We start from the raw sequence: 15,427 nt of genomic DNA on the forward strand, positions 1-15,427 counted from the left end.
ATCTTCTACTCAAGTGAAGGAGAGATGAGAATACTAAGTAGTGTCAGGTCTTACATGAGCAAGTAACATCAATTATATTGAAGAACTATGTTTTGAGAGTGATGGGGTGTTGGGAAGAGTAGGAAAACAAGACAGGGTTTTTTACATTCATCATGAATCTGAGCATCCAGCTAAAAATTTAGTAAATCAGTTTTGTAAGCAATCACAAGAGTTTTAGCAACACTTTTATGTTACTTCATTAATCCTCAAAATAACACGGAATTCATAAGCATATGAAGGTTCAGCCATAAAGCCAGAAACAATATATGATTTTTTATTTTTTAAGATTAGAAAATTAAACAGTGGATCTGTTAAACTTTGATCTACACTTCATGGATCTGAATGTCAACTAAAAATCTCTTTTCTTACAGTGAGAGTTGAATGATAAGCTTTATTATTTAATCAATGCACTCTTCTAACAGCCCAATCTGCCAAACAAGGCAGAAGTGAAAAACAATTGTTTTTTTTCTCTTTGAAAACGTGATCAATCTGCCTTTCTACATAAAAAGCTTGTTATTTATCTATAAAAGCTTAATTTCAACCACTTCTGATATTTTATTTCAGTTCAGCAACACAGACATGAGAGCTAACTTATCAAACACACATAAAAACATACTAAAATAATTTAATGATGATGATAAATAGAAACAATAATAAATCAAAAGTCAAGTAGGTATCCCACACTACTTGGAATCAAAATGCAAACTTTGAGAAAAATGTTCAGAGTATGTATGGCTTAAACTGAACAGCTATTTGCATGTCCATCTTTCAAGTCCAAAAATATTGTAACTTACATTCAAGAATCAATTTAACTGATTACTTGAGCATTTCAGATAGAAATAAAAAAGCAAAACAAACAACTTCAACATACACTTGAGTTTCTGAAAGAAATTAAATTTCTGACAACAAACAGGAATATTGAAGTACAAAACATGATGTGTAGATTGGAAGTTCTACTGCACAGAACATACCTCTATCTTGCAGTTTGCACTACTACAATATTTTGAATTCACTAATAAATAAAAAAATGCATGCACATGCACTAAACAGCACCTTAAATTATGCAAGCAGCCAAAGAACCAACAGGCTAATTAATGTTCATAGCAGATGCTATGTAAATTCTTCTGAATGTCATAAATTATGCCAATCAAATACTCAGCGAAGTGCTTCAGTAGCTAAAATTTAAAATTGAACATATTTCCTAACCCAATAGTTCTGATACCTGCTAGTGCAGTTAGTAAATGTATCTCCTTTTTATTTCAAAGGCATAAAAATTTGTCTTGCTTGATATGTTTGACCATTTGAGCCAATTTTTAATATTTATTCCAGACAAGAGAGAAGCATTTACTTTTTTTTCCATATATGCCCTCCTGGACATGCAATAGCAGTAGGGAACAATGTGATTTAACATATTTTTCCCAGCAGAATTAGGCATGCATGCTCCAGCTGAAAGATTCACATTTGAGACAGAAAAACTTCACTGACTGCAAACACACTCACATGGAACATAACCATGAATCCAGAAGATAAAGGATCAACTTGGTTTGTGCACTGCTGGGTCTACACAAACTAAGCCTTTAAAGAGGTGAAAAGCCACTCATAGAAAAATTGCTGGTTTTACTTACTATGCCAAACAGCCCATTACACATGCAACTGTGTGCATATAAAAGTGTTAAAGGCATTGTTTAATCTTTCAATAACATTCCATAACACAATCCTGACTACATTTTAATGTTTGAAGTGAAAGGTCCTGCATTTCTAAGTTAAGGCATAATCAAACTGCCTGTCTGCAAGTCTGTAACTATTCCTAGTCAAGTCTATTTCCTCTGGATATAAACCTGCACTTCCCAGGTAAGATTTCAAAAAACAGACTTTATTAAAATGATGATAGAGCTGAGAGTAACTCTTTAGAGATACATTTAGATCAATAGTCTATAGCTTTAGTATGGCTGTTTAGTGAAAAGGAGAAATATATTTATAGTATATGGAGATGTAAGAGCTGTCACAGCTCTTTTGGGGACAAGGGAAGCAGAAAGGAATGAGATGGAAAAAACACAGAAGCAGCAAGAGAAGAAGGTTCTGGGCTTGTAAAGTTGTTCATTAGTCTCCTCTATAAATATGTATTTAAATCCATTCAGGCACTGGTAACACCCAGATCCCCGTGGCTGTTAAGGATTTTCCAGGACTGCCTCAAATCATATGACTAATACCCATTACATGCAAATCATGCTCTAAGTTTTCCTTCCCAAAGGAAGAACATCAAATATATAGCAGTTTGCTGCATTTGGGTTTTCAGGGCTCTTTTTCAAATGCTAAAATACCAGGTTTCTAACATGATCATAATAGCTTATAAACGGCATTTTGATTGGCTGTTTAGCTTAGTTCCACCCTGAAAGAGAATTCCTGAAGAAAAATATTCAATAGCTAAACACAATTTATTCAAGATAAAATTGGAAAATAGAAAATATTAAAGCCCTAGTAGAAGTATTACCTCACAGGTTTGATTTACTTTCTGACAGAAAATTCAGCTTTATATGAAGAGGAAAAGTTGCTTAAACTGGTATTCACAAGTTATATCTGTTAGCTAGTATATTAAATGTAATTTATTTTATCAGGCAGTATATTAAAAATTTCATTAATGTTACCTGTTGCACCAATAACAAAGTATTAAAAGACCCATCACATACAACAAAGCATATTCTAGCCTTTAACATGCTTCTTTCACTGCACAGTATCTTTAACACCAGCAGTATTAGCTGATGCCATTCTAGAACTGTACAATAAAAATAAGAAACTGCATTGGACATTTCAAAGATACTTGTGTTCAAATGGTTTCCCAGATTTTCAAAGACCAGCTTCTACCACATAATGCATGACAAAATGTGCAGGGTTTTCCTTTTTTTCCCCTAAAACATCTATCTGTGTCTTTCAAATAAGAAACCTAATATTTTCAATTAAATTTGAAATAAAAAACCTGCAGTAACTAGTAACATTTTCCCCTTGTTACATATTTTAACTTTTAATGCATTAATTTATACACACATTTAATATATGTTACCTTGATTGACTTATCCATGTCACTGTAACACAGAGAATTGAGAGAGATTTTAAAGGGCCTCCAAACAGGATTCAGGTTGTTTTTAATAACCTGTTGGGAAAAAAAAGGCAGAACACCATTGTTCACAGGGGTGGAAAGCAGTCATCATGATGGATCATACCTTCATGCCATGATTTTTGTATGCAAACAACAATTGACTAATGCTGCTGTCAATGCACTCCAAGTCCCAATATACAGGATATAAATCAAACTACTCTTAACATGCCATTGTTCAAAAAGAGATTAGTCTCTTTCAGCTCCATTTTTGCTAGACTTCCCTATCACCTACTTATATCCTTCAGCTACTGCACTGTAAAAAGTTAAATTTATCATTACAGAAGTAAGATACTGGTTGCTTTCTTTTAATAAGCACACATATATACATACACATATAAAGCCATGCATTACCAAAAACGTGTGTAAAAATATTACATTAGAATTTCTGAATACATCAGTGCTAAAGAGATTACAACACACTCCCACGTATTATTTATTCTGAAATGTCATTTATGGAAATATGCTCTCAAACAAAAGACATTCATGGTGTAGTAAAGCAAGAACAGTGCATGAGGATAAAAGGCCTCTCAAGTAAAACACTAAAGTGTTATTTACAAATAATACTGAAAGATCTTCAAAATTTGTCTTTATCTGTAAATACACCCAATACACCAAATAACGATCTTACAAAAGTACAAGAAAGTACACATAATATGTACTACTTAATTAATAACACCTTACAATAGCAATACTTTCAACACTGTAGGAGTGTTGTGAAAAATCTCTCTTGAAAATGAAACCAATAAAAACAGTTGCTAGAAAAAAGAGGTTTTTTTGAACCAGTAACATAAAGAACTAATCCACTAGACATTTCTAGGCTGAAACCACAAATTCTGGATTTACTCCTTAAGTTGATGACTGGAAAAGATGCACCTTAAGCAGAAGAATGACCTCATAAGAGAAACTAAGTCTGACAAAAAGGATTTATAGTTCTTCAACGCCCATACTTCAAAATGAATACAGTCAGCACTTCCTATGGGTACAGCACCTCAGCTGTAATGGGGCCCCGAGCTGCCACTGCAGTGAGACATTCTGAAACTACTCTTAGCCTGTCAGTTGCTGTCAGAGGACCCCTACGCCTCCTCCTGGGTGAAAGGCTGCTGCTGCTGCTGCTCAAGCACGTTTCCCCTCCCTCTGCATTCTCCTTGGCTTGCCCTTGCTATGCAAGCATTTAGCACCATTACTTTCACTAGTAAAGGGTACAGCCAGGTGACACTTTCCTAAGAACAGCAGAGTCAGGAATGCCCAAGTCCTACCCCAGCACTTGGGAGAACTAAGCAAATGTCTCTGAGTATGCAGCTCTTTTTCAAAATATTTCTTTTCTCCTAGATTGCTGAAAGTTAGAGGAAAAAAAAAAAGTGTTTTCCTTCCAAACAGAACGGCATATATTGAAATCAGCATAAAGAGAATAAGGTAGATTTCCCAGAAAAGTCAGTGGAAGAGATGATGTAATTTCTAACTAGTCTGCACATCAACTCCAGATAGTCAATTCTTTTTGTAAGGCATTTTATCTCTAGTGCTGTGACACACTGGAAATTAAATAACCTTAACCTCCTTGTTGTTAACTGAAAATATCCTACCTCTGTTCTGTGAACCATCACCCAGTTTCCATCTCCAGTCTGTTTGTGGAATTCCAGATAAGGATCTGACTTTCCAAAAAAATCCTGTATTTAAATAACATGCAATTATTTCAGAACAGCCTGTAGAGTGAATACCATTAAATTCCAGTTAACACACACTTAGATTAACAAAAAGTAAATGCAGGGAACAAAAGCTTTAGATGATGAAATGCAAATCTGATTATATTACCACCTGTGAAAGAGGAAAAGAAAGTGGTGAATGTCCTTCAATTTAGAAGAAAAATGTCCACACATCAAATACCTGACAGTTCAAGCAAAATACTTATACCTGTAAGTACTACAGTGGATAGACAGGAAACTAAGGAGTTAAAAAAATATCATGAAATCAAAAGGTAAAAATAGAAACATTTTTCTATTATTTTTCTAATTTTATTTTTTAAAGTCTCTTGGTAGCCAGCCCTACAGTAAACATAACAAATTCATACACACCAAGTACACTTTTCACCATTTATTTCAGAGAGGTAATGGGCAACCATTTATATATCCATTGAAACCAATGGATATACAAAACTCCCTTTTATTTATGAATATATGTAAAGATTTACATTTTAACAATATTACATGTTGCTCACAGATTACCCCTGAAATGCATTTATCTTACTTAGAAATACATTACAATTCATTTCAAAACAGTCAATGAAGTTACTCTGCAGGAATCTTACTTCAATTTCTTTTTTAGTATAAGTAAAATCTTAATGGATTTTATTTTATAAGCAAAAAAGCGAAAGAATACTCAAATGTTTCCTGCTTTGACAAGACTCTGATTTACTACTTTATCAGAGAAACAGCAACCACTTAAATACCTTATTGTCCAGTTTCCTTGCTTCTAATTCCAATACAACCACCCTGTTATCCTTTACTTCTTCTGCTGTAATCTAGGTAGGCAAACAAAATATTTCAGTTTACTCATATTCACAGAATTCCTATGACATGCCCATTAAAAAAGCCCCCATGTTTTCTCACAAGTGAAGCATTAAAAAATGGGGGTGGGAAGGAGAGGAACAATTTGATTTGGCACTGGGATTCTATTCCATCTATTTGCCATAAATGATGGCACTGACAAAGATATGCCCCAAACAGAAGCCCATTGGATGCCCTCATGATGTTTGCAATGGGACTTATAATTCAGAAGGCGGGCTGCCATTCGATGACAAAGACAGATTAGTGGAGGAAAAAACTATGCTTTACAGCACTATAGAATAGACTCACTGTATTCAAGCCGCTAACTAAAAATAAAACCCAGAAACAATTAAGGATGAACTCTGAAGACATTTATTTCTTAACTCTCTTACCGTAATGCTTCCTCTTCCAGCAGGTTTGCCATTTTTAAGTACTAATGGTTTTGTCAGAGTCCTGCTAGAAACTATCTGCCAAGACAAAATTGGAGTATCAAGAATTATTAACACAATTTAATAGATTTTCAGAGGAATTAAACGAGTTAGTGAGGTATTTTCATTTTAGTAATTTTCCTCTTTGTGAAGATGACAGCATTACATTTACTTACCATAATCTTCTATAAATAAATAGGTTATACTTTATTCACTTCAAAATTTTAAAACACACATGCAGATGAACATATGCAGAGCTCCAGGAGTAAGAAGAATTAAAATGTTTTCTGGTAACATGACACATATTCATGGACAAAGATAATACCTTAGGTTCCAATGTCAAATTGCTCTTTAGGTTCTCCATACATACCTTTAAAATGCATGCAGGGCACATTTCATAAATGGATTCAGGAAATAGATTTATAACCACAATGCCTGTCACTCAAAAAAATCATCAGCCCACCCCTGCACAGTTTCCAGCTGATTTTATTTTACCCTATTCAGGCAATGCTTCCTCAGAAGTGTGTCTACTCCTCCTTTACCTTAAGAATGAATTATTAATTTTTAATTGGCATTGAATTTCAGTTCACAATGCCTCTTTATTTTAAGTGCATTATAAGGATAAATGCTTAAGACACAGGGGAAGAAAAATCCCAAGACAACTTTTCTGAGAAGTGCCTTTGAAGGATCTATTCAAAAGAACAAGTTTAAAAGAAGCTGCCCAATTGTCATAGCATCAATAGCAGAATATAAGTGGGAAATAGAAGTAAATCTACAGCTGGCAGAGCTAGGATCATTGCTTGCATCGAGTGGAAAGCAGATTACAAGGATAACATGGCCCTTGTGAGCACTCATACGTTGTTCTACACTGATTCTCGTTTTTGGGAGCATAAAAATAGGAATTTGAGTATTAGAGTAAATAAACAGCAATTACAACTTTGTGCTCATTGAAAGCCCCCTTACTTTTAGCTAGCAATCCAACAGTCACCATCCTAGAGCACATTTCAGGGCATCATCTCAAGACCTTTTGCAAATAAAATGCATATACACTGAACTGAGACTTTAAAAGTCAAATGAAGAGCATCCTATTCAACTTAAGAGTACTCCAACTGCACAAGAACATAGTGATAAATTCAAGGTAAAAGTGGCTAATGATTTTCAGTAACTTAATTCTAAGGGAAATCATCTGCATGCTTACCTGTCCCAGCGTACATTCTAATTCTCCTAAGAAGTCATCATCACTCAGATCATAGGTTTTGTTATCAATGTCATATATTCCAAACTTAAGTTTCTGAACAAGCTCAAAATAATAATCAATTAAGAATTTCTTGGAAAACTTTGGGTTCAAGGAATTCTTAACTCTTTCTGTGCGATCAACCTGAAATTAGAAAGATACCACTTTATCCGGTATTTCCCAAATGAAACAAGCAAGCAAATCAAATATGGTATTATTAAATATATTCAAAAGTTCTTAAAGTACAAAGGAGTATCTTCCTATAAACCTTCATTAAATATAAGTTATATTACAAAATACTATATTATATATACACATTATATTTCAAAATCCACTGCTCTAAGTTAGGGATACTTGACCTATTTTTCAACACTCCCTCTAAGGTGGGACCTGTTCCTGCACAGAAAAGACCAACATAAAGTCTTGTATTGTCAAATCCAGGATGAGACCCCAGTTATGGAATACTGTATTTATAAAAGCACATTAAATCTCTTAGAAAGCTTCTTATATTGGTCCACATATGGCTTGGGAACAGTGCTAAAAATCAGACAGTTGTAAGTATTTAACAGCAAATGATTATTCATGTGCTGCCCATGTAACTATTTGTTGTGGTTTGACATAGCTTGGTTTTTAGTTAAGGGAAAAATCCTAACCTACTAGACTATTAGAGTTATCATCTAATAAAAAGTACTCAAAAGTGCTGGTACAAAATTAAAATATTTTAACGAAACCATATGCTGTAGTGTTTTAAAAGGTCCAGCAAGCAGATTTGTGAGAAGCATCAGGATGTACCTCATACCACTGCTGACCACTTGTGTTCTGGAGAAGCACACACAGGGGGTCTGACTTGGAACCAACATCTTTATCCAAGAGACTGGTGCAGGCAATAGTCAGCTCCACCTTTGTCACACACTGCGCCGCCATTTGTTACACTAGAAAGCAGCAACAGAATTCATCATTAAAATGGACTAAAAGCAAACAATAGGATTGTCACGATGCATTAACTCTCTAACTGATCACAAGAAGTGTTAGCTTGTCAAAAGTGATAATTTGAGATTACAAATGCAAATTTTAAAATTTATGATGTACCAACATTATTATAACATTATTACTGCCACACTCTTGTTTTTTTCCACACAGGTATAAAAATTAATTTCAAAAATCTGCTCATAAAAAACAAGATCAGGTTTCTGAGAATGCCCAAGGAACCAAATGAAAAATGGGATATACCTCAAAGAAGGCACAGTGGTTTGAATTGCTGACAATAAAACTTCACAAGCTTTAAATGAAATCCAAAAGCCCACATAAATGCCAGTATCTCAGAGATATTATTAATAACTGCATCAATAGGGAAGACACACTGTATTATATAGTCCTCTACCAAATCTTTGTAACAAAGTGCTGAAACCATAAGCATGGCAGAATTGGAAAAGTATTAAGCAGGTAACAGGTTATCTTGCTTTAGTAAATCCAAAAAAACAACTACAAATTTTAATAATAAAGATAAATACTTTGAAGTCAAGTAATAACAGAGAAATTGGGGGAACTGTTCTTTCTGAAGATCCATTAAAAAAAAAGAAGAATAACTGAAAGCATTTTTACATTTTCTCTTTAAGTACCTCCATCATTGTCCACTGGACAATGTCCACTAAGACTAACACATATTACAAACCTACAGAAAACTACTTGATTATCTGTTATGAGTCTCACATTGGCATAACATGCATTTGCAAGCCCAAGAAGGTCTGAGCACCAGATTATTTTCTATAGATACACATATATATAAAAATATCCATAATGATACACTTCAAGGATAGAGTTGATAATTTCCATCAACTCTTAGGGAAGTAAACCTCTACAGTGCAATTGTCCTTGACTCAGAGACTAAAACTTCCAAATCTTTCCACAAGAAGTGTACCCTGAAAGCTCCCAAGCCTCTTTAGTTTCAGGCTTGCCTTCTTTCCAGTAAACCCACAGTCTAGACCAAGTATCCCTCTGGATTAATTTATCTTACAAGTGCATGAGACATCAAAGAGAACAAGGCAGAAGGAAAGGCATCTGCTTCTATCTGGTCAGCTCCCTAGCAACATACATATTCATATTTGAATATGAAACTGTACCACTTAACCCAACCCAGCTCCATTCCTTTCACTGTATTCATAAGACTTTTCATGAAAAGGAGTGATTTTTTAGAGGAAAAAAGGAAAAGGAACATGGAAAATACAAAGAAGAAACTGAAAATAGAAGAAAGAAAATGTTGTGGGGTCTGAGGAAATTTTCATCAGGCTTCTTCTATTCCTCTAGGGCACAATTCACATGTCTCGTCTTCATTTTGCTATCTCAGTGATGAACCTTTTGGACACTGAAGTACATATAAATTACCTGCAAAAGAAACACTCAAACATCCATGCACATATTTTAAGAAGCATGTCAGATTCATAGAAGTCCTCATGCACCTCCTAAAACCTAAATGTGATTTCTTCCTTGAGTATCTTTTTGTTCCCATGACTTCCATAAAGTTTAATTCATTGACCTTGAGGAGAAAAGAGTGAAGGTCTAAGTACTAAAATAATTTTTAGACCAATGGTTTTTAGGCTTAGAAAGCACACCTCTTAAAAGCAGTCTGCTCCTTTATTCCTAGTTCTCTTTTTATACTGGTATTTTCCACTCCCTATTGCTTTCCTGGCTGCCAGACTGAGCTCATTAACAGTCAGTGCCTTTCCCACAGAATCCAGTGCAGACCAGTACCTGACCCCTTAATGACAGTTTTCAGAAAAACAAATTTCTGCTGACAAAATGATGCTCTAACTCCCACTGATGCTGCAACAGCAAGTAGAAAGGGTTTGCATGAAACGCAACAGAATTCAAACTTGAACTGAGATGGATCTTCAAACCAGTCAAAATTTTCTTGCGTCAACTGTCTGAAACTCCTCATTAGTAAGAGTTCTTGAAAGCACCCAATTCTTTTTCCAAGGTAATATTTCCAAAATCACTAGTAAATGGATAGCATTGAGTCAACCTAAAAATATGGTCAGCTTTTTCCTCTTTGTCTGTGTGTGTACTCACACTTCTTGTACAACTCAAGTACTTTCTCGCATGGACACATAATTCTGTTACTTCCTCTCCTCCTCCACGTCACCAACTCTCCCACTATGCATCTAATGCAGGAAAAGAGAAGATTAAGAAAGAGGTGCTATGCAAAAAGCATCCTTTAGCATAGAGAAGGGAAGAATAAAAAGGCTGATTTCCCTTCCCTGAAATGCAAATGCTCATTTGAGATGCAACGATTGTGTCCATATTAGATAAAAGACAACTTGTAACAAGAACATGCATTTATTTAAGTGGAGGACACTTAAAATTCAGATAAAGAGCAAAACTTCACAAGTCACAAGACGGTCCTTTAATCTTTACCATTTCCAGTTTTGAAAAATCCAAGATGAAAAATAAGGCAAGGCATTTTTCTAAGAAGTTTGGAGACTATTAGGAATATATATTTGTATAATAGGTTGAAGAGGTCTGTAATACAAATACATTTCCATAAATAATTTTGCTATTTTACTATAAAAAATGTTTCTCAGAAAAACTAATACATTTTACTGCAAATAGTTATACTGATTTTCAGTAACATTAATGTTAAAAGTTAGTAAAATACTTATTAGCAAGAAAAAGTTATGTCTCATCAACCCAAAGCAGTGTTTAAGGTAGTGAAACTTAGTAAATAAGAGATACTTCTCTTACTACATTGCACACCTTACAGAATTTGCAGAGGGCACACATGCTTCACATGTGTGAAGTCAGGAGTCTTTCAAACAGCACTATCTGCTAGGGCTCTGCTCATGCTGCACAAGCCCTCATCATCCCAAATGCATGAAAGAAAGAATTACACCAGTTCCACCCAATTCTCCTCACTTCTAAAAGCCCATGTTAGCTGAAAAGTTCCAAGGTTTGAGAGGTGGATGGTAGGGTTTCTAAAGATGATAAACATCCTCAAGGATCAGTCACTGCCAGGTAAGCAAGCAAACTCTTCTTGAGGACTTGATGTAATAAAGTCTGGCAAATTGCCATATTTTCAGGATGGTGAAAATAAACCATGGGTGCATTACCTCTTGAAATACCATTCTACAACACATCTAGTCGGCAAACCAAATGTAAAATATTCTAGATACATAACCAGATTACTTGAACATTTGGAATTCTGGAATAACTTAACATGGACAGATTATATTGTTCAGACAATGAGGATAAGCCTCGACTGCCACTAAGTTACAACACATAACAAGAAACTTAGTTCTTGAATTACTTAGTGTTATTAAAGTAGCTGTGCTCCACGTTGGTCAGATTTAATTAAAACCTTTGCTTTTCTCAAGCTATCAACTTGCCCTCCAGGTAGGGTACCATAAAGGGAGGCAAAGCAGTTCAGAATGTGTACAGGCGATAGCTCTGTCATCTTTTTATTGAAATAGCTGTTATAATTGCAGAGGCCAGGCTTTAAAAATACATATCTGGACAGGAAAAGACTGAAAATTACTATATATAATGTACACCTGAACTGCAGTGAGGTACAGTCACAAGGGACCCTCTGCCATGTCTAGGCTGCTCGAGAGCATGATTAGGTCAACTAAGAATATGACAAGTCTTTCTGCTTGAGCTGTAATTATCAAAGCAAAAATCTAAGTCAAGGACTAGTCCTGTCTTGCAGTTTTATAGATCAGAATGTTCTTTCAACTCCAGTGATGATTCTAATGAAGATAAGTGGGACAGATCAAACAACTGAGTCATTGTCTGTTTTCCAGCAGAAACTGCAAACATGGCATTCTACCTGGAAAGGAACAGATCTATTATCAGAATGATCTATCAGTGCACTTGGGAACTGCTAGACTGTAGCAATCCTCTCTGTGCTGCAATGTCAGAGGACAGTACTGGCTTGCCCAGATAACCTTGCAGAGCATTACAATGACATTGTTCCCAATTATAGGTGCATCCAGTCTGACAAGCAGAGATACCCAGCTAAAACACAGAAAAACTATTGAAGTGGGTTTGGCATCACTGTCTTTAGTCACAAGCCTCAAATCTGTTCTGACAGAAACTATTGCTGTCATTGAACATTTCCTAGCTCCTGTGAACTGCTAATGGCATTAGACCAAAAATCCATAATTTTCAGATATCTCAGGGCTCAAATGAACACAAAACCAGAACGAGAAACCAGAAACTTGCAAATGAAGTCTACTTCTGATCAGCTAATCTTGCCATAATGTTACACTTCAGCATTTTATGTCAGCTGTGTGCCAGACTGAAAAAGGCAGGAAATGCTATGTCTGCTGCAAGAAGCTGACAATGAAATTATGACAAATAGATGCTTCTTCTCACTGATAGAGCTTGTAGCAACACAATTGCTAGTGATCTTGGGCTACATGCACATAAATATACATTTTTTAAAATCTCAAGGTAACCATTCAGTTCTCAAGGAAATAGAGCGCTTCACAGGAAACAGACATTTCATATGAGGTTACAAGAGCTAAGACTGTTTCATAACCTAATTTCATCACTGCATTTGAAAAAAATCCCCAAGAAACTGCTTCTCGAAAAATCCTACCTCCAAATTGGAATTATGATGCCTCTTTTCAGTTTGTTAACAGACAATACAGCTGGAAAAATTGCCAGCTGATGTGCTGACAAGCTAAGTACCAGAAGCAGCTTGAGTCATTCTGAATTTGAAGAATCACACAAAATCTTGAGTGTAAGCTTTATCTTCTACTAGAACTGATACAGCTATCACTTCCTGAGTGATAGCTCAGGAAGTATGTATGAGGTTCACTAACATCAAGTACTGCATCCTGCACTTGGGTCACAATAACCCCATGAAGCACCACAGGCTTGGGAAAGATTGGCTCAAAATCTGCCCAGTGGAAAAGGACTTGGGCATACTGGTTAACAGCTGGCTGAACATGAGCCAGTGTGTGTCCAGATGGCCAAGAAGCCCAAAGGTATCCTGGCTTGTAGCAAAACAAGAACGGCCAGCAAGACAAGGGCTGTAATTCTGTGGTTGTTCCGCTGCACTTGGAACTGGTGAGGCCACACCTCAAATCCTGTGTCCACTACTGGCCCCCTCAGTTCAGGAAGGACACTGAGGTGCTGGAGCATGTCCAGAGAAGGGCAACAGAGCTGGTGAAGGGTCTAAAGAGTAAGTCCTATGTCAAATGGCTGAAAGAGCTGGGGGTGTTAAGCCTGGAGAAAAGGAGGCTCAGGGATGACGTTGCTGCTCTGTACAACTCCCTGAAAGGAGGCTGTGGCCAGGTGGGGGTTGGCCTCCTCCAAAGCAACAAGTGACGGGGTAAGAGAACATAACCTCAAGCTGTGCCAGGGGAGGTTCAGGTTGGACATCAGGCAGAATTTCCCCATGGAAAGTGTTGATAAGCATTGGAATGGAGTGCCCAGTGAGGTGGTGAAGTCACCGCTCTCAGAGACATTCAAGAAGCATCTCATTGTAGCACTTAGTGCTATGGTCTAGTTCACAAGACACTGATAGGTCACACGTTGGACTTGATGATCTTGGAGGTGTTTTTCAACCTAAATGACTCCATGATTATCATATTCACAATTCAGTATAAAGGAGGGAATTAGAACATTCTGAACTAAACAAGTAAGATCAGGCTGATAAAACCCTAATAACCACACCACTCATTTGACTGGGGATTATGTCAATCAAAAACACAAGCTAATACTTAAGAAATCTGAGATACATGCATACATGAGAATGGAAGCATAGTTTTCTGTATGGGAAATGAATCACCTATTTATACAAGCTTTATAATACTCTACTGGATTGGTAGCACACTGGTATAACAAGTTACACAACTATTTGCAGGTTGTTTCCGTATATAAAAATCTGTCAGTAAGCTACATTGCCAAAGAACAAGTTTAGAATTCTATTTTTAAATAAAAACTCCACTGCAAAGAAATTATTAATTTGACTTATAGGATACCTGCTCACAAAATTACTTCAAAACAGTTATTTCTAAATATCTTTCTGTTGGTCTTTTTTTATATATTTTATTTTTTAATCCTGCATACGTGTGTTTGCCCTTTAGACACATCTTTAAGGCTTAGTTCTTCCCAGCATCTTCCTCACACAAAAGTATTTAGGTGATGTTTCGAATGAGCTAAACTGTAAAAGGTAATATTGTGCCTTGAACAAGAAAATTAAGAAATACAGATCTCCTGACTTCAAAATTCAATTATTTTAAGCATACAGCAGCAAAACAGAGGAACACACATTCCTTGCATATATGTTTATATGCTTTATCAGAGTATCTTTATACCAATTATTTCATGTAAAACCATCCATCAACTATGCAATGTGAATAGTATCTTAAATTGTGTGTTCTTCATTGCAATTTCCCTGTGTAGAGCCACTGACTAATTGACTACATAATTAACATTAACCACAAGAAAGAAAAAACCTTTATCTCAGTAAAACTTGCTATACTTTACTGTAGAAACAAGATGCAGGTGAACACATGCCTTAAACTAATCCTTTTAACAGTTCTTTTCAAGGGACATTGTCCCTCTTCACTGTTACAAATATTAGTTCTTAAATAGGAATTACAGTAACATACCACAGAAGTCTGCCTCCAGGCCTCTCAGCAAAAGGCTAAAGCTTCAAGCAACAGTAGCACTAAAAAGTGAAATGAAAGGAAATTAAAATGAAGAATTGTTATTCCCATAGATCAATCAAAGTAAGAGGTTTGAGGAACTACAGTTTCTCTTAAAATAAATAACCTGTCCAACAGTTTTATGTGTCCATGACAGCAGCACTGTAAGGATTGCTCAAGGGTAATTCAGAGCCTTTATTAGAGAATAATATATACTAAATATTATAAAAGTCCAGCAAGAAGAGCCCTTTAAGATTTTAAGAACGCAGATCCAATTACTGGTTTTGTCCTATTCATTTTTTTTTTCCAATAAGGTGACAGTGGATTAGAGTAAGTAGATCAAAATCAGTAGCCCCCAACATTGTTTATGCTATAACTAA

General features: G+C 35.7%; 1 protein-coding gene across 2 annotated transcripts in view; it reads right to left on the bottom strand.

The window, feature by feature from the left end:
* CPNE3 (copine 3) overlaps positions 1-15,427 on the bottom strand; it is a 29,062-nt gene that overhangs the window by 11,233 nt on the left and 2,402 nt on the right. Inside the window, exons 2-8 of one of the 2 annotated variants that reach the window (XM_036402139.2) lie at positions 15,012-15,070; positions 8,188-8,327; positions 7,360-7,539; positions 6,126-6,200; positions 5,637-5,708; positions 4,774-4,857; positions 3,098-3,187 (exon numbers count right to left, since the gene is read on the bottom strand). In XM_036402139.2, coding sequence (XP_036258032.1) covers positions 3,098-3,187; positions 4,774-4,857; positions 5,637-5,708; positions 6,126-6,200; positions 7,360-7,539; positions 8,188-8,319 — 633 coding nt within the window. In that variant the 5' untranslated portion in view covers positions 8,320-8,327; positions 15,012-15,070. Of the gene's footprint in view, positions 1-3,097; positions 3,188-4,773; positions 4,858-5,636; positions 5,709-6,125; positions 6,201-7,359; positions 7,540-8,187; positions 8,328-10,461; positions 10,539-15,011; positions 15,071-15,427 lie in introns of those variants that run through there. The other variant, XM_036402147.2, reaches the window with a different exon arrangement.

This window comes from Molothrus ater, chromosome 1 (assembly GCF_012460135.2).
Source record: "Molothrus ater isolate BHLD 08-10-18 breed brown headed cowbird chromosome 1, BPBGC_Mater_1.1, whole genome shotgun sequence".
Lineage (NCBI taxonomy): Eukaryota > Metazoa > Chordata > Aves > Passeriformes > Icteridae > Molothrus > Molothrus ater.